We start from the raw sequence: 23,209 nt of genomic DNA on the forward strand, positions 1-23,209 counted from the left end.
CTCCGCCTGAGGCCTCGCCAGCGCGGCGAGCGGAAGCACCACTTCGCGTTGTGTCGTGCCGGGTGACACAGCGCTGTGGCAACGCCGTTGTCCGGGCCCAGGGCTGTTTCCCCGCACCGCCAGAAGAGAACACCGGGAGCTGGGGCTTTGCTCACCGCTTCCAGCCCCTTCCCGGCCCGCCCTCTGCCCAGCAGCTCGCCAGCGCCCCCGCGGCATCCAGCTCCCTCTCTGGCTCCGGGCTGGTGCATCAGGGACCCCCAACCCTGCACCCCCGTCCGCAGCAAGATGTGGCTCCGCCAGCCGGTGGAATAGGGAGGGGTTATTGCCTCTCAGAGATACAGCACAGCCCGGGTTCGAGGTGGACAGCGGAGTCAGGGGCAGGCAGCCTCAGACCCCTTGGGGCAGGGTACCCAGGCCCCCGAACCCCCCACACTCGGCTACTCTGTTCTCTTCATGTTTGCCCAGCCAAAAAAACTGGCCGGCTCCCAGCCAGGCGTCCGTCTCCCCCTCCCTCCCTTTGTCTCCCTCCAGGAAGAGCCTTGTTACCTGCCCAGGCTGGGACGGGGTGTCTGGGCCAATCCACATTGGGGGGAGTCTGTGGGAATCGCACCTCACAGTGCAGGGGACAGCGGGTTACAGCGCAGACAGCCCCCCACGACGGCACACCCAGACCCAAGGTGAATCTTTTGTCACCTGGACCCCAAGAGGAGACTCCGACATACTTCCATAGTGAGTCCTGCCTGGCCTCTCCCCCCTCATGCAGAGACAGCTGCAAAGGGGGGGGCCTGAGGTGCACACACACACACACACACACTGCAGCACCCCCCACTACATCACAGGCTCCCCTCATGTAGAGACACTCCCCACTCGGGGGCTAGAACCAGCCACCCCCCTCAGCTCCCCGGGACTGTGCTCTGGGCAGAGGCTGCCTGAGTTTTACCCACCCGGGTTCAGTACGTTTACCCCTCACAGCGCCTGTGACAACAGAGTCTGTTTCCATAGGGAACTTCCCTGCCCCAGCGTATAAGAGAGGCCGGGGGGTCAAAGCAAAGGCCCATCCGGCCCACTGTCCTGGCTGCCAATAGTGACCAATGCCAGGTGCCCCAGAGGGCGGGAACACAACAGGGAATCCTCACTTTGATCTCTCTCCTGTCACCCATTTGCAGACACACAGAGGCTGGGAACACCATCCCTACCCAGCCTGGCTAAGAGCCATGGATGAATCTGTCCTCCATGAATTTCTCTGCTTCTTTTTTGAACCCTGTTAAAGCCCCGGCCTTCATAACATCCCCCAGCAAGGAGTTCCACAGGTTGGCTGAGCGCCGAGTGAAGAAAAACCTCCTTTGGTTGGTTTTAGACCAAATCCAGCCAATTCAGAAGAGCTAATTAGCCAGGGAGTGAATCCAAGTCCCAGGCCAGCAAGGCAGGATCACAGCCTGCGCCTTGGGGGGCCGGGCAGAGCCACGCTGGCTGCAGCAGGCAAGTGAGCCAAGCAGCGCCATGGGGAAGAAGCTGGTTCCACGGCCTGGCCGCTCAGGACCACGGGACAACATAGAGCGAGTGCAGGGCTGGAGTCAGCATGCCTGGGCTCTCTCCCGCTGGCGAGTGGCTCGGAATTGGGCCGGGGCCAGGAGGCCTCTGCCGGCGCCGGCCCCGCAGCACGAGGAGGCCCCGGGAATGCGATTAGTCGGTAATTCCAAGCAGCCTGGAGGGGCGGGGAGAAGGGGGCGGACCCCGGGCGCAGCCCAGAAGCCTGGCTCCGGGACAGGCGTGAGGGCGCGGCCGGCCTGGCAGGCCCAGAGCGGCCGGGCGCAGAGAGAATGGGGCATTCATCCCCGCCCGCCCAGGAATGGTGTGGGCTCCCAGGGGAATGCACAGAGCACGAGGCGAGTGGGCACGGAGCAGTGGCTGCAGCCAGCCCCGGAGACACCAGGGACAGCGGGCGGGTTCGGGGCCCCGGCGCAAAGGCCCTGCCCCTCTCAGGAGCTGCAGGGGGCCTGGGGCATCTCACGGCCTAAGCCCGGAGGGCGGGACCCCCCTGCAGTTCGCAGGGCTACTGGGCCGTGGCTCTGGGGGCTCCCCTCCGCCCCGGGCTCGGGCTGCGGGAAGGAGTCCCCGCTCCATGCTAGCCACAGCAGCCCCCTGGCGGTCACGGAGGGACCCCGATCGTCCCTGCCGGGCTGCGCCTGCGCCGGAGGCTCCCGGCTGGACCCCCGGAGATGCTGCCACCCACATGGGAAGGTTTCGGCTTCTCTTGGGCCTCAGTTTCCCCACTTGTCAACGTGGGGAGAATAAGCCTCCCTTGATGTGTTCAGGCAGGGAACTCTTCGTGGTAGGGAGCCTCAGGGACTGAGTCCAGGCAGTGCCCCCCCCCACGGTACTGGTCCCTATAGTGCCCAGCAGGAAGCCCTCCCCCCCACGGTACCAGTCCCTCTAGTGCCCAGCAGGCAGCCCCTCCCACGGTACCAGTCCTTATAGTGCACACCAGGCAGCCCCCCCCATGGTACCAGTCCTTATAGTGCACACCAGGCAGCGCTCCCCCCCCAGCACGGCACAGGTCCCTATAGCGCCCAGCACAGCAGCACCCCACCCCAACATGGTCCAGGTCCATGCAGCACCCGGCATGCCAGTGCCCCACAGCACAGCCCCCGCTCGGTCTCTGGGTCACCCATCACCCCACCCTGCAGCCACCCCCAATGCTTAGCACCGTGCACTGAGGGGCTGAGAGCTACTGAACCAAACCCCAAGCCAGAATGCAAATGCAGCCCCCACACACCAGCCCCAGGCACCCCCCAAACCCAGCCCTCCCCCCACGGACTCAGGCCAGCTGACCCTGCCGGAGGGAGGGGGGCGGGGGGGCATTCTTATCCAGGGTGAGCCACTTGCCCTGCCTCTCCCGTTAGCATCTTGTTACCCCGCCCTCCGGCCCAGCTGCACTTCATCCTTTCACCAGGGCCAGGGCCAGCCGGTTCTCACTCCAGCCCCCAACCGAGATCAGGGCCCCGTCGGGCCGGGCGCTGCCCAGACACACAGTGACCGAGATCAGGGCCCCGTTGGGCCGGGCGCCGCCCAGACACACAGTGACCGAGATCAGGGCCCGTCGGGCCGGGCGCCCAGACACACAGTGACCGAGATCAGAGCCCGTCGGGCCGGGCGCCGCCCAGACACACAGTGACCGAGATCGGGGCCCGTCGGGCCGGGCGCCCAGACACACAGTGACCGAGATCGGGGCCCGTCGGGCCGGGCGCCGCCCAGACACACAGTGACCGAGATCAGGGCCCGTCGGGCCGGGCGCCGCCCAGACACACAGTGACTGAGATCGGGCCCCGTCGGGCCGGGCGGTGCCCAGACACACAGTGACCGAGATCAGGGCCCGTCGGGCCGGGCGCCCAGACACACAGTGACCGAGATCAGGGCCCGTCGGGCCGGGCGCCGCCCAGACACACAGTGACCGAGATCAGGGCCCGTCGGGCCGGGCGCTGCCCAGACACACAGTGACCGAGATCAGGGCCTGTCGGGCCGGGCGCCGCCCAGACACACAGTGACCGAGATCAGGGCCCCGTCGGGCCGGGCGCCGCCCAGACACACAGTGACCGAGATCAGGGCCCGTCGGGCCAGGCGCCCAGACACACAGTGACCGAGATCAGGGCCCGTCGGGCCGGGCGCCGCCCAGACACACAGTGACCGAGATCAGGGCCAGGCTCACTGTTTTGGGGGACAGACGGGGAAGGGAGGGGAGGGGTAACATGTTCGCCGACAGGCACCCGACCCGTCCCAAGCAGCCAGGAGGGAGCAGCGGGGAGCCTGGCTGGCGACGGCTGCTCCGGACAGCAGGCGTAGCCCTGCCCAGACCGGCTCAGCGGCTCCGGGAAGTGGCTGGTGACCGTCGTTCCTGGAGGGTTTGTCATTTCCTGCTGGTCGCGGGAGGTGCCACTCGGGTCGCGTTGCAGGGCTGGGTGCTGGGGTCACGTCCTGCCCAGAGGGACCCTGGCATGTCACCCCCCCGCCCCGCGGGGCTCTGCTTTCCTAGCTGTGAAATGGGAACAACGTCCGCTCTAGCCAGGCGCTGAGCTCTGCGGGGCAGGGGCTGTCTGGGCAGTGCCAGCACAACGGAGCTCGGCGCGCCAGCCCGACGGGATCGGGGCACTGGGCACTGGGAACCCTCCACAGCAGGGGCCGAGCCCAAGGGGACGCAGGGGTGATCCAGCCATGTGCAAGCCGGCTCCCAGCCCCCCGAGCCTCGGGCTGCGTTCCCACCTGTGCCCAGAGTCTCATGGTGGCTTGGAGAGCTGGGCCCTGGCTCTGCACCAGGGAGCAAGGCTGCCCCGCTTCGCCCGAGGACTGCGGTCCCTGGTGACCTCTGTCCTGCAGCAGGAGCTGGGGGACAAGGTGCTAGGACCCCCCCTCCTTCTCTGCTCCATGGGCCAGGGGCAAAGTCCCAGCCGCTAGGATCCCCTGCCCAGGGCTGCATGGCTCCTGCACTCCTGCCCGCCAAAGCAGTCCCGCAGCGCAGCCAGAACAAGGGCAGCAAGGGCTAGTGGGCAGAGCACTGGGCATGGAGTTGGGGGCCTGCCACTCTAAGCCTGGCTCCGCCCCCCAAGCCAGCCTCTTGCCTCGTGCACATCCTCACGAGTCTGATCACCCTCCAGGCTCCCCTGCCACATGCCCCACGGGGGAAGAGGTGCAGGGCCCCAGCATGGCAGCTCCAGGCCCAGGGAGCCCACGGGGGACTGTGCTGCAGACCCAGGGCAGCAGGGGAGGGGTGGATACCCACTGCCCCCAACCCTGCCCCGCTGCGTTTGCCCCTGACGTCCCACGCCCCTCCCCTGCTGGGGTCTGAGCTAGCCCCTCCCTCGGAGACTCCGGAAGGGCTGTGCAGCCCCTGGGGGGAGGCAGGAGTCCTGGGCTCCAAATGCTGGGAGGGGGTCTGATCAGAGCCCCCCATCCCCCTCCCTTCCCACAGGGGGACGTGACCTGCTGATGGTCACACTGAGTGAGGGGCCGAGAACCCAGGAATCCTGGCGCCCAGCCCCCCGTGCTCCAACCACTAGGCCCCGCTTTCCTCCCAGAGCCCGGCATAGAACCCAGGAATCCTGGCGCCCAGCCACCATGCTCCAACCACTAGGCCCCGCTTCCCTCCCCGAGCCCGGCATAGAACCCAGGAATCCTGGCGCCCAGCCACCATGCTCCAACCACTAGGCCCCGCTTCCCTCCCCAAGCCCGGCATAGAACCCAGGCTTCCAGCCCCTCCCCCCCACTCACCCCACTCCTGACACAGAACCCAGGCGTCCATCACAGCCAAGCACAGATGGGCTCCATTTAATGGCTTCCATACAGGTCTCTCCCTCTTTCTTCCCTGCTCCTGGCCCAGCCGTCTCCCCCCGCACCCCATCGATGAGGAGTAGCTGGGACCCCACCCAGTAGCCTTGAGGGCGCCCGAGGGAGCAGACCCAGTTTGACATGGGAGAGTGGGAGGTGCTGGGGGGCTGAGCTCTGGGCCGGGGGCCAGAAAGGAGTGATGATGGCCCAGGACACCCGCTGGGGGCTGAGAGGCTGCAGCCGGGGCAGGGCGGGGGAGCGGCGGGCAGCGGGAACACAGGGGCGTGAGGGGCAGCCGGAGCCAGGCACAGAGCCAGGGCGGGTATTCTCCTTTCGACGCGGGTCATGGGCTTCCCAGCCCCATCTGGGCAGGAAACGGCCCCTTCCCCCCACGGCTCGTCCTGCTGGGCTGGCAGGGGGATGGGGGCGAGCCAGGGGGGCCGGGGCAGCAGGGAGGGGTTTATGGAACAGGTCACTTCTCGGCCACTGCTCTTGGGCCGGGGTTACAGCGTGCTCCCCGTAGTCTGAGCCCTGGGGTTGGTCAGAGCAACCTCCGGGCTGCTCCCCGCATAAGCCCTGGGCAGGGCAGAGAAAAGTCACCACAGAACATGCCATCCATGCCCCAATCCACCCCTTACCTCGGGGGCAGGGTCCAGGGCCCTTCCCCGGTCAGTCCAGAGCTGGCGTGTGCCCCTCCAAGGGGGTATCGTCTGGGGGCAAAGCCCCCCGAGAGCAGGACCGAGTGGCCGGAGCGTGGCTGAGAGGAACCAGAGCCGGACTCCAGCTCCCGACAGGAATGGATTTACCCCAGCTGAGGATCAGGCCCCAATAAATTAGACCGGGGTTTTTTAATCCTGTCCCCCCTCCCGCCCTCAGAGGCCGTGTCCCCCCACGAGCACGTCCATCAGGTAGTCCAGGTCGCTCATGTCCAGCCGGCCCTCGGCGCCGGCCAGCGCCTTGCTGTCCAAGCCCTCGGCGCCCGGGAAGGCCTTGAAGCCGGAGAGGCTGGTGGGCGACCACAGGTCGCAGTCGTACATGGAGGTGTCGATGTCCTCGAAGATGTCCTCCAGGCCGTCCTCCGTCAGGTAGCTGGCGGAGCTGAGTAGGTCCAAGGGGCCGTGGCCCGGGGCCGGCTCCGGCTTGGTGCCGCACGCCCCGGCCAGCAGCTGCTCCTCCTCGGGCCGCGCCGGGCTCAGGCTCTCCAGCTGCCCCAAGTCCTCCAGGAGGGTGGAGATGGAGGAGCAGAGCGAGGCGTCCATGGTGGAGAGGAGGAGGTCGCCCCCCTGGCCCGGGGAGGGCGGCTGTTGGCCGGACTCTGGCCCGCTGTCCCTGACCTCCGAGACAGGCGCAGGAGACTCCCCCACGCCCGGGGGGCTGTCGGGGGCCGCTGGCCCCCCCGCCTGCAGCTGCATGTGGCCCTGCATCCGGCGCAAGGTGTTGGCCACCAGCACCAGGTGCCGCAGGTCGGGCTCCACGTGCCGCAGGCTCTGGTGCAGCTTCAGCATGGAGATGTCGAGCAAGGCGCTGGCCGGGGCGGTGCCGGGGTCGCGGGGCTCCGGGTCCTCGCCCTCCATCTCCCCATGGCTGCGCTTGACGCCTTTGGCCAGCATGGCGCTGCAAGAGAGGGGGGAGCAGTGAGTCCGGGGCCTGGCTCCGGCAGGAAGTGTGGGGCTGGCCAGCTGGGCACTGGGACGCCCGGCCTCAAGTGGCCCCAAACTCAGCCCCGGCCGACGCCGTTTTCCCCCTCCCTGGCGAGGCAGATGGAGCCCAAGCCCAGGCAGCTGCCCTAACCACTGAGCCTGCCTGTCCCCCGGCTGATGCCCCAGCACGGCTGGGCCTCGGGGCAGGGGTGACAGATGACTGTTTCTGCCACATAACTCAGGCGCGGCTTGGGGGGCGGGGGAGGCTGGGAGCCAGGACTCGGGGATTCTAGCCCAGCGTGGCAACAGATGCTCTGTGTGCTCTAGGGCAGGAGACCCACCCCCTTCCTGTGCCTCGGTTTCCACCAGGACAGCCGTGCCCAGGGACTCCCCTGCACGCTAGCCACTGAGCGGCTGCCCATCCACAGGGGGCCCCCGCCTCGGACAGCCCCTCAGGGAAGCAAACCCCAGCTCCCGCCGGCAGAAGGGGGGCACACACCCGCCCCGGGCAGCTCTCCTCCCAGGCGGTGGGGGAGGAGACAGGATTTGGCTCAGCCTCCCCCAGCCAAGGCCTCTCGGCTGGTCCCACCCCCTGCCGGAGCTGCCAGAACCCTACCCGGAGGAGGGGGAAAGACAGCAGCTCGGCCGGGTGACGTATTCCGCGGGGGGATCATACTGAACTGCAGCGCCCAGCCCCCTACAGGGGGGTGCCTGCTCACTCCTGTGCGCCCCCACAATATGGGACACGGCCCACCAGCTGTTCGCTCTGAACCCCCCGGGCCTCCGCTGCTTCCCCTCCTCCTGCCACGTTCCTCCCAGGAGGCCCACGCCCTCCAAACCACAGCCCCCCGTGGGACAGGGGATTTGCACACCCAATGCTGCTGGAAGCTCTGGGGACGCCCCCCTGCCGGTGCCCCCACCCCTGGGCCAGGGCGGAGCAGCTGGGACACAAGAGGGGTTCCCTGTCTCTCCCCGATGGCCCGCTGGGACCGGGGGCACCGTGCCCGGGGAGGCAGCAGGTCGGCTGTGCCAGGGGCATCGCCGCACACCCCCTCCCCGGTGCGTGTCACCGCGATGACACAACATGACTCACGCCACGCTGTTGTGCAGACGATAGATGAATCACAACCCATGGTTTCCAGGCACCTGCCTCTCAGAGACTGGCTACCCATCAAGCTGCCAGGCGGGACCCAGTGGCCAGCTCTACCGCGAGCGGGTCCCAGGACCGGTTCCACTCCCAGCTGCCCTGGAGCAAACAGCTCCCCGACCCATGCCTCAGTTTCCCCTCTGACCGCTGCTGACTTAGACAGGGTGCTCTTTGGGGCAGGGGCAGGGGCTGGGAAGAGCCCCAGAGCACTTCTGCGGCCCTTGGGGCTGCCCTATAATTGTGGGGCTACCCTATGACCCTTGTTCATATTAGGAACAAAGTCCCTTCTGCAAGGCCCCGCACCAAGGCCCCAAATAAGTAAGTACCCACCGAGAGGCCCGGCATGTACAGCGCCTAGTGCCACAGGGCCTTGACTTCCTTTGGGCTGTGACTGTGGTGGAGCCAGACCCACCGGGGTAGAGCTCAAAGAACTGTCCAGGGGAAACTGAGGCATGGAGCAGGAACCTCACGAGCCCGCAGCCACAAAAAAGAACCCAAGGCCCAGTGCGGATCCTATCCACTGGGCCGGCCAGAGGGCTGGATCTCAACCCACCTGCGCTGGCCAAACTCCTGAGGGGCGGGGACCAGAGGCTACGGAGAAGGAAAACAAGAGGCAATGGAGTCGTGAGAACATCCCCCACAAGCCACAGCGGGGTTACTTGGCACCGTGGGGGGGCGGGGACAGGACAGACCCATGCAAAGGGCTGGTGGTCCCACCCCCCGGGGTTTCCCCTGCCCCCCCGGTTTGGTTTTTAAGTGGGGTGTCTTTCAGAGGGATGCTATTTTGCACCTGGCAGGCAGAATGGGGAGCTGGTGGGGTACTGGTGGATGCAAAGAGGGACCCCCCCAAAGTCCCCCCATTCATCTGGGCATTGCACAGTGTTTCTCACCTGCCCCATTGCCTGCCATGCACTGGGGTACCCACCTACCTGTAGCCCTGAGAGCTCCCCCATTACCCGCCCCCCTTAACTGCTCCCTACCGCCCCCCACCTGCCCCTTGCTGGGTGGTCCGCAGTGCTCCAGGGATTGCACTGGGGGCGCCCCGCTGCTCCGGGGGGGGACTCGCCGTTACCCCCCTGGCCGGGGGGGGCTCCCGTTGCTGGGGGGCAGCCCCACGCGGCGGGCGGAGCAGCGGCGGGGGCGGGTGAGTCACGCAGCAGCCGGAGCCGCTTCCCCCCCGCCCAGCCCGGGTGACTCACGAGCTCGGGCTCGCGCTGCCCCGGGCTCCCCCCAGCGGCCGGACCCGGCTCGTCCCCCCCGCGCCCGTCCCGGGGCAGCGCGAGCCCCGCCAGCGGGCCCCTCCAGACCCTCATTTACATACCCGGCTCCTCAGGGGCCAATCAGCGGGGTTTGGAAGGCGGCGCGCAGCCAATCAGCAGCCGGCATCTCCCCCCCTACGGCTCCGAGACCGACTCGGCCACCGGGAATTGCTACATCTGCCCGTCCGCGCCAGGCCCCGCCCCTCCGATTGTCCGGGGGCGGGCGAGCAGCGCTCCAGCCAATCGCGGAGCTCGGCTGAACGCCTTATCTGCATACAGTGGGCGGACGGGGCCGAATCAACGCAGTTGGAGGGAGGGGCGGGCTGAGAGAAAAGAACAAGGGGCCCCGCCCTCTGGCTTCTGATTGGTCAGGGCCGAGTGGCTCATCTGCATGCAGAGAGAGGACGTGAGCGACTCAAGCGAGGGCGGGGCACGAGGATTGAGTGGCAGGCCCAGCAGGGGGACGGGGTGGGATGAGTTTGTGGGGGCTCAGCTTGCAGCTGCTGGGGGTGGGGCTGCTCAGGAAGCCCCCGCCGGGTCAGGACTAGGGGAGGAGACCCAGGGCACGCCCCCTTCTTCCTCCTAGGCCCTTACCAGCCCCACTCCCCCAACCACCTTAGTGCAAGCCGCTCCTCCAGCCAGGCCCATCCTGGGGTCCTGCCAGCCCTAGAGAACAGCTGTGACTCCATGCAGTGCAGTCCCAGCCCCCCCTTGCACCCCACCCTACCCCATAGCACCAGGGGGCCCCGCCAGCAGGACTCATGTGATTTAGAGGAAACTGAAATAAGAGCTGGGTGGCCCAGAAACGAAAGCGAAAGGGCCAGGCATGAGCGCAGCTGAGAGAGAAACAACCTCTGGGCGGCTTCTGGCCCCGTTTTGCACAGCAGGCCCCCACCTCTGCCTGGCTGGTGTGACAACCTTCGCGGCGTTGTGCTCAGCCGAGTGACAGCCCCCTGCCCCACCTGCCGTCGCCCCCGCTGCCGGGCCCGGGCCCCTCGCTCATTTCTCGGTGTCACGCGCTCTCCCACCGAAGAGCACGCGGCGGCTCGAAAGCATCTCTCACCCACAGATAAAACCGTCTCGCCTCCCCCGTGGCGTCCCCCACTCCAGTCAGGCCTCCCAGCGGCTGGGCACCTCCAGACCCCTGGAGAGCCCCTGCCCTTCGGAGCGCTCAGGGGTTAGGGGAAGCAGGGGCATTGACTACAGGGGGAAATGCGCTTCCAGGGGACAGCAGGGACTCCGCTCCTAGGAGCAGCCTAATGCAACAGCCCTGCTGCATCTCTGGTGTCGGGAGCCCAGCCCCTCCCCACGGCCGGCAGGGATTCCCATCCGACATCAAATGCCCTTTTGAGACCCCCCTGGGCAGCCAGGGTGGACTGCACCTCACACAGCTCGCGCCTCCGGGACTGCCTGCCCCTTCCCTGCCCAAGAGAATCATACCCTCCTGGAACGAGAAGGGATCTCACGAGGTCAGCGAGTCCAGTCCCCAGCCCCCTCGGCAGGACCAAGCACCATCCACAGGTTCCCAAACTGTGGGGCGTGCCCCCCTGGGGGGCACGAGGCAACCCAGCCCCCCCCCCCGTCAATCCCACCCCAAGTGTTGCTGCTAATTTTTTGGGAGGGGGGAGCGTGAGGGTTTCTCAAAAATCAAAAAGGGGGCGTGATGCCGAAAAGTTTGGGAACCGCTGGTCTAAACTATCCCTGGCTATGCCTAGACTGCAGGCTTCTTTTGGAAGAAGCATTTCCGGAAGACATCGTCTGAAAAAACTTCTTCCGAACGAGAGCGTCCGCACTGCCAAAGCGCATCGAAAAAGCCATCTGCTTGTTCAAAAGAGCGTCCACACTGAATGGACACTCTCTCGCCTGGAAGCTGGCATTGCTATGGGCGGAGTGGCCACCAGGGCTGCTGGGCTTTTTCCTCTTCTTGCCAAAGAACTCCCTTTTCCCCGTCCACATGCCTTTTTCCGAAAGAGCTTTCAGAACAAGGCTTCTTCCCTGTAGAAAGAGGTGTACCAATGTCGGAAAACACCCTCTGTTCTTTTGATTTTTTTTTGAAAGAAAGCGATTGCAGTGTGCACGTAAGTGAAGCTTTTTCGGAAGAACGGGAAAAAATGCAGTGCAGACATACCTGCAGACAGGTGTCTGTCCAACCTGCTCTTAGATATTTCCAGGGAGGGAGATTCCACAACCTCCCTAGGAAATTTTTTCCAGTGTTTCGCCAGCCTGACAGGTAGGAAGTTTTTCCTAATGTCCAACCTACACCTGCCTTTCTGCAGTTTAAGCCCATTGCTGCTTGTCCTGTCCTCAGATATTAAGGAGAAGAATTATTCTCCCTCCTTCTTGTCACACCCTTTTAAAATCGCTATCGTATCCTCTCAGTCTTCTCCTTTCCAAACTAAACAAGCCCAGTTCGGCCAGTCGGCCCTCCTAGCTCGTGTTCTCTCGACCTTTCATCAGTCTTGGTGCTCTTCTCTGGACCCTCTCCAATTTCTCCCCAGCTTTCCTGAAATATGGTGCCCAGAACTGGACCCAATCCTCGTCAGCACAGTGCCGAGCGGCAGAACGACTCCTCGTGTCTTGCTCACCGCATCCCTGTTCACACGAGTCTGGGAGCTCGCAGCCCAAAAAGCCGCCAGTCTCACCGGATTCTGCTCCGATGGTTCATTACGAAGCTCCTACAAGCAGCTAACCGGCCCTTGGCCTGGGAGGGCAGAGGTGTGAATTACCCACCTAGAGGCAAGGGGCGTCTTGCTGCTGGTAGCCCTTTTGTTTAGCAATCCCTCCCTGCTGGTCCAGAGCAGGGACCCGCCTGTCACCTTCCCCGAGCGCTTGTGTGACGTAGTAGGAGGGGGCTGTCGTGCTAAAACCTGGGGTTCCCCTGCGCTGTGTGATTCCCACTGACTCCCCCACCTGTGTATTGGCCCAGACACCTAGTCCCAACCTGAGCAGGTAAGTCTCTTCCCAGGGGAGAGACAAAGGGAGGGAGGTGGAGACGGACACCTGGCTGGGGGCAGGGCAGTTTCTGGCTAGAAAACATGAAGGGAACAGATTAAACTGGGTGCTGAGGGGCCGGTGGACCCCCTGCCCCAAGGGGGCTGAGGCATCCTGGCCCCGACTCCTGTAACCACATCCCGTCTGTGCTGGGCTGTATCCCGGAGAAGCAATGAACGCTCCATTCTACTGGCCGGCGGAGTCTGTCCTTGCAGCTATGGGGCGGCAGGATCCGGGGGGACCCTGCCACGCTGCCACAGCTGGGTCCGGGCGACAGGCTGGTCTCTTCTAGCCCACGTTACTTCACCCACCGTGGCTCTGTCCATGGGTTTGGGGGAGGTTAAACCAGCCCCTCCCCCCAGCCGGCCAAGGCCACAGGGACCTTCGGGGTTAACTCGCCCAGCTGCCGGTCTAACGCGAACCGCAGAGCGGAGCCGGTGCCAAGGGCGCGGCGGGACCGGCACACACGCTGCTCTTCCCTGAACATTCTGGCCTCAGACAGGCTGTTCCCAGGTGCGTCCTGACCGAGCAGCCGCTGTCTTTGGCTGGCCGGCTGTGCCCATCACCGCCCCGTGGCCACTCCCGCAGGCCGGAACCAGTGCTGCTGGGGCATGGGCAAAGGTGGGGGGGGGGGGGAGAGATTTCCTACCCGCTGGTTGAAGGGCGACACCCGAGAACAAATCACCCCAGAGATTTGCAACAAAACTCGACTTCCTCTCTGGGAAGGTCGGAGTAAGGAGCCGGGAGAATTTCCCTCTTCCCGCCTCATCTCCGCTCTGTCCGGGAGGCAGGGCCAGCGGCTTGTTTCAAGGACATGGGGAGTCCAGGACCTCGCTCCTGGCAGGGCCAAGCACCATCCAGTCCCGTCCCTGACAGGCGTCTGTCCAACCTGCTCTTAATTATCCCCAGGGATGGAGATTCCACAACCTCCCCCGGCAACTTATCCCAGTGTGTCACCCCCCGGACAGGGAGGAAGTTTTCCCTAATGTCCAACCTCAACCTCCCTGGCTGCAGTGTGAGCCCCTTGCTGCTTGGCCTGTCCTCAGAGGCCGAGGGGAACAATTTTTCTCCCTACAACACCGTTAGGTATTTGAAAACGGCTCTCGCGTCCCCTCTCTCCAGACCAAACCACAGGCTGGAGCAGCCCTGGGGGAAAATTACCAGCAGCCACGCTCACACTGCTCCCCCCCCCTCCCCACATCGCCTGCTGCTGCCCCCACTCCTCCCCCATGGCTGAGAACAGCTGATTCCAGAAGCTCCAGGAGGGGGAGGAGGGGACAGGGTGCGGGGGGGGGGGAAGGGTTAAAGGTGGAATGGGGCAGGAGCAGGGCATGGGAAGGGGCAGAGCAGGATGCAGCCCTCCCCCTTTCCCCAGCTAGAGGGGGAGTCGGCCTCTGAAACAATCCCAGGTTTGTCAGTCGGCTCGTATAGGCCATGTCTTCTGGCCCCTGCCTCTCTGGCCCCTCTCCTGGGTGTCCGCATCTGGCCTGACCTGTGGTGCGCTCCCCTGTTTTGGGTGTAGGTCACACCCCGCCTGTGTCCACACACACACACAAGGTCACACCCCACCTGTGTGTCCACACACACACACACACACACACACACACACACAAGGTCACACCCCGCCTGTGTGTCCACACACACACACACAAGGTCACACCCCGCCTGTGTACACACACACACACACTCTCTCTCTCTCTCTCTCTCTCTCTCTCTGCAGGGGCACGGATCAGGGTGTGGCGAGAGCAGCCCCCACTGCAGGGCTACAGCCCAGCCCAAAATCCCAGCCCACACCCAGAGGCTGGGTGCCCCCGTAAGGGGCCCAGCTCCTATCCCCACAGGTATGGGCATTAGCATACAGGTTTTGCACAGCGAGCCCGGGACTTGGCTCTCATTGGCTGTCCTGGAAGCGCTCGGCAGGCTGCGATTGGCTGCAGGCACTACCTGGCCGCTGCAGGTACCTCTGCCCCGCCCCCCTGGGGGTGTGTGATCCCCTTCCCCTCCCAGAGCTGGGACTCACTCATACCCCAGTCCACGTGGGACAAGGGGGCAGGTGGGCAGCACCGTGGGACTCCTGGGTAGGGGGGAAGTTACCGAGCTCAGAGGGCTGGGGCCAGGACTCCTGAGCTCCCCGCGTGTCCCTGGAAAGAGAGCAATGGTCCCTCTAAATTTTTTTACTACACTGATGTGTGAAATAAATTTTGTTCTGTGCACCAAGGCATCGACGATGTGCACCACCCAGAACAACACATGCTGCCAGCTGTAAGTGCTCTGCTTTTCCACTGGGCGGCACCCGAATCACTTGGGTTCTCCTCATGCCCCCAGCAGGGGAGAGGGGCTTGCAGAGGTGGGATCTAGTGGTTTTATGGTTAGTGCCTCGGCAGGCCCTGGAGCGGGGTGGGCTGCGCAGTAGCTGGGAGGCAGCTCCCAAAGCTCTGTGGCTTGCTGCTGCCCACCCCCGGACAGACCAGAGATGTGGCCCAATGAGGCGCCCAAAGCCCCTAGACACCGCCTGCTGCAGCACCCGCTCAGGCCAGCTGGGAATAAGGAGGAGATCTCGCCAGCATTGTCCTGACCACCCCAGTAACTGGGGGGGTCCATTTTCCTTCCTCCCCTGAGGGGCAGATCCTGGTTCAACCCCCTGCCCCATCTACCTCAGCAGGGCGGGCCCTGGCCCGAGGTGAAGAATTCGGAAGCACTGTAATCTAACCACTGGGCCGCGCTGCCGCTCAGCCCCCAGCAGTGCCCATCGTTCTCAGCGGGCCAGTGGGTTCCTCGCTGGATGGGCCCTTACCTCGTCAGCTGCCCAGCCTGCCCCGCGAGGCCACAGCGGCTAATCGGCTACTGTCAGAAAGGGGCTGGGTTCCTGAAGAGGAATCCCCCGTCCCCCACATCTGGCCCGGTATCCTGCCTGCAACAGGCCAGCGGCAGCTGCTCCGGGGACCCCCCGTGCTGCCCCCAGGGAAGCGTTAACCCCTTGGCTCCTAGGCCTCCCCCGGCTAGGGCAAGTCCCAGGCTGGCTCCCGGCCCCGATGGCCCCAGCTGTGAAGTGGGGATCAAGGCCCTGCCCCATCTCTGTGGGGTGCTCCGGGATTCACCCTGCAGCCTGGGGGGGAGAATGCGGTCCTATAGTCTGGGGGGGGTTCTGCCCGGCCGCTCTGGGGGGAGGGGGTTCTTCCCGGCCGCTCCGGGGGGAGGGGGGGGGTTCTGCCCGGCCGCCCTGGAGGTGCCATCTTCTTCCAAATTCCCTGCTGTGGTTTAAATCTTTGCCTCTGGCCCTCGTGGCTCATCGCCTGCCCCGGGCCACCCTGCAATCTGGAGGCCGGGAGCCCCACAGGCCAGCCCCTCCTCCCCCCCAGGGAGCAGAGACCGGCGGGAGCCAGGCTGAGAAAATAGGCACTTTACTGGACCCTGCCACCGGGAGACACAACCCAGGGCGAGCCGCACACGCAGCCCAAGGCCTGGGCTCACGGGGGTGGGGGGGGAAGAGGGAGGGCTGGGCTCAGCTGAGGGGGGAAGAGAGAGGGGCTGGCTCGGCCGCAAAGCGGCTCCACAGCCGGAGGACTGTCGGGGCGCAGAGCAGCGGGGGAGCGAGGAGAATCCGGACTCGGCCCACTGGCCCCGATCCCGGGGGGCAGCCGCCGGCCTCACACCTTGGGGTAGTTGCGGGAGAGGTAGACGTTCTTGCCGTCGTACTCCGAGGTGGTGAGGCACTTGAGGAAGAAGTGGCCGAGGTCGTGCTTGGAGATGACCCGGGCGCCGCCGGACGTGTTCACCGTCACCGTGTAGTCCCCGGTCAGCGGCTGGTCGTCTGGCGGGCGGGGAGAGACGGGTGGGTGGGACCAGCCCCGTGCCTCCCACCACTAGGCCCCACTGCCCCTTCCACACCAGGCCCCGGCTCGCCCGTCCGGGGTGAGACATGAAACAGGGCCCCGCTCTGAGCCCCTCCAACCCCTCCCGCGCCAGCCCTCCTACCGGGACCCCGTCCACTGCCCCCATGAGCGGGAGGGAGCCCCCACCCCGTCCCACCCGGGTGGGCGCCCGCTACCCACCGGCGATGTGGGGCGGCATGACGGAGACGCAGTCCAGCCCCGACTCCTGCAGGATCTGGTGCATGCGGATGTGGTCCTCCGTCACCGGCAGCAGCTTGGGCGGCACCTTCTTCAAATCCCACATCAGGAAAGCTGCCGGGAGAGTCAGGACAAGGCTCCCATCGCCACCCGCATCAAAGCCAGGAGGAGAGTGGGGTCTAGTGGTTAGAGCAGGGGGGCCTAGCAGCCAGGACTCCTGGGTTCTATCTCCATCTCCCACTGTGCCCCCAGCGGAGGGGGGGGGTCACTGCACTGGGAGGCTGTGACGTAGCGGGGGGGCTGTACACTCGTGTCCCGGGGTCCACTCTGGGTGGGCAGACACTGGTGGCCGTGTTGGGCTGGGGGTGACCCCTACTGGCCGGTGTCTGTAAGCACTGCCGGGTGGGGGGGGGCAGTGCACCTGGACCATGACTAGCCACTTCTCACCTGGCCTGGGGAAGGGGTGTGAACAAAGCAAGGGGGGGCTACCTGGGGGGAGGAGTGTTCTGGGGTTTGGAGAAGGGGCAGTGTGAGTGTGGGGCAGCACGGAGGAAGCCGACTAAAACCAGCATGGGCCTGGGAACCCCTCCCCCAAGGGAGCGAGGGCTGGCGGCCTGTCCGATGCCTCCAGCGAGCCTACGCCGGGCTGAATCCGGGAGCCGCAGTAAACCCACGTGTGCTCCACTGGCCCGCGGAGAGGCACAGCTGGCTGCGCCGTGCGGGCAGGGCCTTGGCCTAGACAGGAGCTGCACTGAACCCAGCTCCAGGCAGGGAACCCGGGGGCCCAGGGACGAGCAAGGGGCAGGTCTTCCCAGCCCGGGGCACCTTACGCTGGGGCAGCAGATGGCCCACGGACCCCGCCGCAGCACCTGGCCCTTGGGGATCCTGGTCCCAAGGGGAAGGGATTAATACTGGCAGGAAGGAAGAGGGCCTGCCCCCACCCCTGAAGATGCGTGGGGTGCCCTGGCGTCATTAGACAGCTGCTGGGGAGAGGCCAGATCTCCCCCCCACCCCATGCTGGGCAGAGCTACGAAGCCATGTCCAGGACAGCTGCGGGGAGAGTCAGAAAGGGGCAGGAAGCACAAAGCCAGCACACCTGGAGGGGAGTGGGGACTAGTGGTTAGACCTGCGGGGGAGGGCTGGGAGCCAGTGTTCCGTGAATCCGGGGCTGGAACAGGATTGCCCCTAGCACAACCCGGAGCCCTTGTAGCTAAATCTAAGTATATGACTTGGCATTGTGCCTCTCCGCAGAACCTTGTAACTTGGTAGTAGAGCCCTATCCAGAAAACCTGTAGAAAACCGGGTATGTAGTTAAAGTGGTAAAAATGTCTGTTTGCTAGGAGTAGAGTAAGATCCACCCCCCACTCTAATCAATTGCCCCGTTGAATGAATGAGGAGTGAATGAGGAAGGCTTGGAAGCCAAGCACCTCCGGACAGCTACACCAGTTGATGAGGGGGAGGAAGCCAGACCCAAGGACAAGAAAACTTGTCAAGTGGGCTGAAGAAAGAAGAGCAGACGTATTGTCGGCCCTGGGGATTAGAAGCCGGCACCTTCTTTGGAAAACCCCCTCTCTGGACAGCATCTGAACAACACCCAGAGAGCAGCAGCACTAAGGAAAACGGACCCAGACCCACATTTTGAATCTGGGATAGACTTGCAGGAGAGGGAAGCTGCTAGAAAAGGGAGGGTGCTTGCAAAGGACCCCGGCTCTCGTCTTGTCACCATCGGAGCATTGATCCGGATCGGCAGAAGCCCGGCTCCACCCCTCCCCCATCTAACTCACCTGGCCAGTGCAGTTAAGGGGAGCAACTCGTTGGTAAGAACAACAAGAGGGTGTGTGTGTGTGTGTGTGTGTGTGTGTGTGTGTGTGTGTGTGTGTGTGTGTGTGTGTGTGTGTGTGTGTGTGTGTGTGTGTGTGTGTGTGTGTGTGTGTGTGTGTGTGTGTGTGTGTGTGTGTGTGTGTGTGTGTGTGTGTGAGATATATATCATATGTATGTGATAAGTCTTGATTGATCTATGTATGGCGTGTTGCCTTATCCCTCTGAAGAAGATCCCAGGTGCTTCTTTTAAGCACAACACCCTGGCCGGGGCTCCGGCCCAGCGACCCAGCGCGGCATTTCCCGGGGGTCAGGGCAGCCAGACTCACCAGACAGGCAGACGATCACCTTCCGGATCCCGTGCGCTTTCATGGCCTCCACGATGTTCCGGGTGCCCTCCGACATCATGGTGGTGGGGCCTGGAAGGCAGAGAGCAGAGGGGCTGTGGGGCAGGCGGGTGGGGGGGTGGGAGGAGCAGGTGGGTCGGAGGGTGCAGGGGTGGACAGGCAGGAGGAGTGGGACAGTGGAGGGGGGCGCTAAGTAGTAAAAGTCTCTGCCCCAGGGAGGCCGAGCAGTGGGAATCCTCATCCCCTGGGGGGCTGAGCAAGAGGGGTCCCCATCCCCAGGGGGACAAGGTGGGGGGTCCCCAAGTGGCAGGGGCCCCTCTGGCTGGGGGCCAAGTAGTGGGGGTTCCTAGTGGCGGGGGTCCTGAGTGACAAGGGGCCAAATGGGGGGGCCTTCCAAGTGGCAGGGGCCTCGTCCTTTGGGATTAAATAGGGGGTTCTAAGTGGTGGGGGCCACAAGCAGCAAGGCCTGTACTGGGGGGCCAGACAGGGGCTCTGAGTGGCGGGGTTCTGAGAGAGGGGATTCTGAGTGGGGGAGGTTCCCGAGCAGAGGGGTTCCAAGTGGTGGGGCCTGAGTGGGGAGGTTCTGAGTGGCAGGGGGGTTCCGTTCTGAGCAGGTGGGCCCGAGCAATGGGGGCCCAAGTGGGAGGTGGTCCAAGTGGGGAGGGGGTTCTGAGCAGGGGGTGGGGAGTTCCAAGTGAGGGGTTTTGAGCAGGAAGGTTCCAAGCGGGGGGTTCTGAGCAGGGGGTGTTCTAAGTACAGGATCTAAGCGAGGGGTTTTGAGCAGGAAGGTTCCAAGCGGGGGGTTCTGAGTGGGGGGGTGTTTTAAGTACAGGGTCTAAGTGAGGGGTTCCGAGCTGGAAGATTCCAAGCGGGGGGTTCTGAGCGGGGGGTGTTCTAAGTACAGGATCTAAGTGAGGGGTTCCAAGCGGGAAGGTTCCAAGCGGGGGGTTCTGAGCGGGGGGTGTTCTAAGTACAGGATCTAAGTGAGGGGTTCCGAGCGGGAAGGTTCCAAGCGGGGGGTGTTCTAAGTACAGGATCTATGTGAGGGGTTCCGAGCGGGAAGGTTCCAAGTGGGGGGTTCTGAGCGGGGGGTGTTCTAAGTACAGGATCTAAGTGAGGGGTTGTGAGCAGGAAGGTTCCAAGCGGGGGGTGTTCTAAGTACAGGATCTAAGTGAGGGGTTCCGAGCGGGAAGGTTCCAAGGGGGGGTTCTGAGCGGGGGGTGTTCTAAGTACAGGATCTAAGTGAGGGGTTCCGAGCGGGAAGGTTCCGAGTGGGGGCTTCTGAGCGGGGGGTGTTCTAAGTACAGGATCTAAGTGAGGGGTTCCGAGCGGGAAGGTTCCAAGGGGGGGTTCTGAGCGGGGGGTGTTCTAAGTACGGGATCTAAGTGAGGGGTTCCGAGCGGGAAGGTTCCAAGCGGGGGGTTCTGAGCGGGGGGTGTTCTAAGTACAGGATCTAAGTGAGGGGTTCCGAGTGGGGGGTGTTCTAAGTACGGGATCTAAGTGAGGGGTTCCGAGCGGGGGGTGTTCTAAGTACAGGATCTAAGTGAGGGGTTCCGAGCGGGAAGGTTCCAAGCGGGGGGTGTTCTAAGTACAGGATCTAAGTGAGGGGTTCCGAGCGGGGGGTGTTCTAAGTACGGGATCTAAGTGAGGGGTTCCGAGCGGGAAGGTTCCAAGCGGGGGGTTCTGAGCGGGGGGTGTTCTAAGTACAGGATCTAAGTGAGGGGTTCCGAGCGGGAAGGTTCCAAGCGGGAGGTTCTGAGCGGGGGGTGTTCTAAGTACAGGATCTAAGTGAGGGGTTTCGAGCGGGAAGGTTCCAAGCGGGGGGGGGGGGTTTCGAGCAGGGGGCCGTCCCAGGGCCGCAGTCGTACTCAGGTCATTGCGGGTCCCCAGGATGATGATGACGGCATGCTGCCCCTCAATCGCCTTGTCCACATCCTGTGGGTTCAGCACGTCGCCCACGACGACCCGCGCCGGCCGGTGCTCCGGGGGCAGCCGCGCCGGGTCCCGCACCAGCACCGTCACCTGGTAGCCTGTGAGCAGGAGAGGAAGCTGGTGGGTGGGCCCTGCGGGGGAGCAGTCTGGGCCACAGGCAGTGCAGTCTAGTGGTGGGAGCCAGGCCAGGTCGCCTGGGTTCTCGGCTGCCGTGTGGCCTCAGCCTGGCCACATCCCACGCGGAGGGAGGGCAGGGGGGACGTTGAGAAGCTCACGCCGGGCTGGGCTCGCTGCACGGGACTAGTCCCTGCAGCCCAGAGCCGGAGCCGGCAGGGCGGGACTTGGAGCAGCCGGGCGGGGGCAGCACACGGGGCAGCACAGGGCTGGACTCCCCCCTCAGAGAGCCAGGCCTGAGAACAGCAGGAGCAGGCTCTGCTCCCTCTGCTCCGTCCCCACCCCCTCCCTGCCCAGGGCAGTGAGTCAGCATGGGGGGGGCAGGGCACCATGACTCAGCAAGATCACCAGCCTGGAGTCTCAGCTCAGCCACCCGCAGCTCTTGGCCCTGCTCCAGGGCGGCTGAGCTCCAGTGGGAGCAAGTTCTGACTCCGGGCTGCCCCTGGGGGAGTAGCGTGGCCTAGTGGGGAAACCCAGCCTGGCAGGCTCCTGTGTGCCCAGGTGAGCAGGGGGGCGCCCGGCCCGACGGGGCCCTGATCTCGGCCGGGGTCTGGGGGGCGCCCGGCCCGACGGGGCCCTGATCTCGGCCGGGGTCTGGAGGGCGCCCGGCCCGACGGGGCCCTGATCTCGGCCGGGGTCTGGTTTCTGGAGCAGTAACAGCTGGCCTGATACAGCCCCAGTCCTCGCGCCACATGGCCCTTTATCCAACAAGTGGATAAAGGCTGAAGGAGCCCTCGCTGCTTGGTGCAGGGACGGCCGAGGCGCAGCCTGGCCCTGCTGTGGATCACAGGCAGAAAGGGGCCACGCCAGGCCAGAAGGGAACATAAGACCCCAGCAATGCGCCCCGGTGCCCAGCCGCCCTCCTCTCCCTCTCTGTCAGTGGCGTAAGGGGACGGGGCACCCCTCCGGGAGGCGCACGGGCTGCGGTTCTCAGCCCCTTTCTCAGCAGCTTCTACCTGCCGGCTCGGTACCACCCTCCCTCCCTGCAGCTGGGGAAACCGAGTCACACAGTGATGGGACATGCCCCCGTCTCCACAGGGCTGAGCCCAGCGCTTCCTACACTCAGGCCCTCCCCCGGCCGGCCTGCCCAGCGTGTGCAGCGGTGGGACCCTCCACGCCAGCGCGGGCACGGTGCCAGCGCGGTTTTACACACACCGCCTTGGTGCCAGCCCTGCCCGTTGGGCCGGGCCTCTGCAGCTGTTTGAGACCTGCCTCCGGCTTATCTCCGGCCCACAGACGCCTCCCCACCCACTTAGAGCCAGAGGGGCTGCAATCGCCTCCTGCGCCCGCGACGGACTTTGCCCCAGCCTGGGGAAACTCAGCCCCCGAACTGCCCACGGGCGTAGTGTGAGCGCACCTGGCCAGCCCTGGGCCCGTCGGTCCAGCGCAGCCCAGACCCCGGCCAGCCCAGGGCCCCTCGGTCCAGCGCAGCCCAGACCCCGGCCAGCCCAGGGCCCCTCGGTCCAGCGCAGCCCAGGGCCCCTCGGGCCGGGCGCCCCCAGACCCCGGCCAGCCCAGGGCCCCTCGGGCCGGGCGCCCCCAGACCCCGGCCAGCCCAGGGCCCCTCGGGCCGGGCGCCCCCAGACCCCGGCCAGCCCAGGGCCCCTCGGGCCGGGCGCCCCCAGACCCCGGCCAGCCCAGGGCCCCTCGGTCCAGCGCAGCCCAGGGCCCCTCGGGCCGGACGCCCCCAGACCCCGGCCAGCCCAGGGCCCCTCGGGCCGGGCGCCCCCAGACCCCGGCCAGCCCAGGGCCCCTCGGGCCGGACGCCCCCAGACCCCGGCCAGCCCAGGGCCCCTCGGGCCGGGCGCTGCCACACATCGGGCGAGATCAGGCCCCGGCCCCCGACAGCTGCCGGTGGGAAGGGCCCAGCGGGACCCTTCTCCGCGGTGCGCGGGGGAGGAAGCTGCCGCCAGCCGTGACACGGGCAGCGAGCGGCAGGGCGGGCTCCGGACTGGCCAGCAGGTGCCTGGAGAACCAGGCCCCCGGACCCGGCTCGGCCACCCCAGGCCGGCTCTCCTGGGGGGCGACATACCGCGGGGGGGCACACACCCCGGGGCCATTCTCCCGCCAGCCGGCTCCCCCCCTTGCGCCCCCCTCGCGGCTGTGAGCCCCCGGCCCCTCTCACCCGCGTCCACGGCCTGCGCCAGGGTGGCCAGCCCGGTCATGCCGGTGGCCCCGAAGATGACGATGTTCCTGCAGGCTGCCATGCTGGGCGCCGGCTGCGGCTCCTCCGCGGCTCCCTGGGAGCGGGGCGGCCCTTCCGCCGCCCGCTCCGCCCCGGGGCCGGCCGGGCCCCAGCCCCGCCCCCCCGCAGCGCCCAGCGCGGCCGCGGACCTGCCCAAATCCGCGGCCAGGCGACGGAGGTGCCAGCCTGCAGCTCCCCCGCTGCCCTCTGCAGTGCCCAGTGCCGGGATCTCTGCAGTGCCCAGTGCCCGGCCGGGATCCCTGCAGTGCCCAGTGCCCAGTGCCTGGATCTCTGCAGTGCCCAGTGCCCAGTGCCTGGATCTCTGCA

General features: G+C 65.6%; 2 protein-coding genes across 7 annotated transcripts; both read right to left on the bottom strand.

Moving 5' to 3' along the window:
* Positions 1 to 5,292: 5,292 nt before the first annotated feature.
* On the bottom strand, positions 5,293 to 9,637 carry LOC102456888 (SERTA domain-containing protein 1). 6 transcript variants are annotated; one of them, XM_075915570.1, is made up of 3 exons: positions 9,428 to 9,637; positions 8,660 to 8,697; positions 5,293 to 6,933 (listed from the first exon to the last, which is right to left on the bottom strand). In XM_075915570.1, exon 3 carries the CDS (start codon positions 6,927 to 6,929, stop codon positions 6,192 to 6,194), a length of 738 nt encoding a protein of 245 aa, XP_075771685.1. In that variant the 5' UTR covers positions 6,930 to 6,933; positions 8,660 to 8,697; positions 9,428 to 9,637; the 3' UTR covers positions 5,293 to 6,191. The 6 variants fall into 6 exon arrangements, with proteins under 6 accessions (XP_075771685.1, XP_075771686.1, XP_075771684.1 ...); XM_075915571.1 differs by lacking the exon at positions 9,428 to 9,637 and adding an exon at positions 9,306 to 9,356; XM_075915569.1 differs by lacking the exon at positions 8,660 to 8,697 and having other exon boundaries at positions 9,428 to 9,629.
* Positions 9,638 to 15,741: 6,104 nt separating this feature from the next.
* BLVRB (biliverdin reductase B) lies at positions 15,742 to 22,980 on the bottom strand. Its single transcript, XM_075915574.1, has 5 exons — positions 22,823 to 22,980; positions 20,460 to 20,621; positions 18,574 to 18,663; positions 16,409 to 16,540; positions 15,742 to 16,167 (listed from the first exon to the last, which is right to left on the bottom strand). The coding sequence occupies exons 1-5, from the start codon at positions 22,902 to 22,904 to the stop codon at positions 16,004 to 16,006; spliced, it is 630 nt and encodes a 209-aa protein (XP_075771689.1). The 5' UTR covers positions 22,905 to 22,980; the 3' UTR covers positions 15,742 to 16,003.
* Between the last annotated feature and the right edge of the window lie 229 nt (positions 22,981 to 23,209).

This window comes from Pelodiscus sinensis, unplaced genomic scaffold (assembly GCF_049634645.1).
Source record: "Pelodiscus sinensis isolate JC-2024 unplaced genomic scaffold, ASM4963464v1 ctg34, whole genome shotgun sequence".
In the NCBI taxonomy this organism is placed as follows: domain Eukaryota; kingdom Metazoa; phylum Chordata; order Testudines; family Trionychidae; genus Pelodiscus; species Pelodiscus sinensis.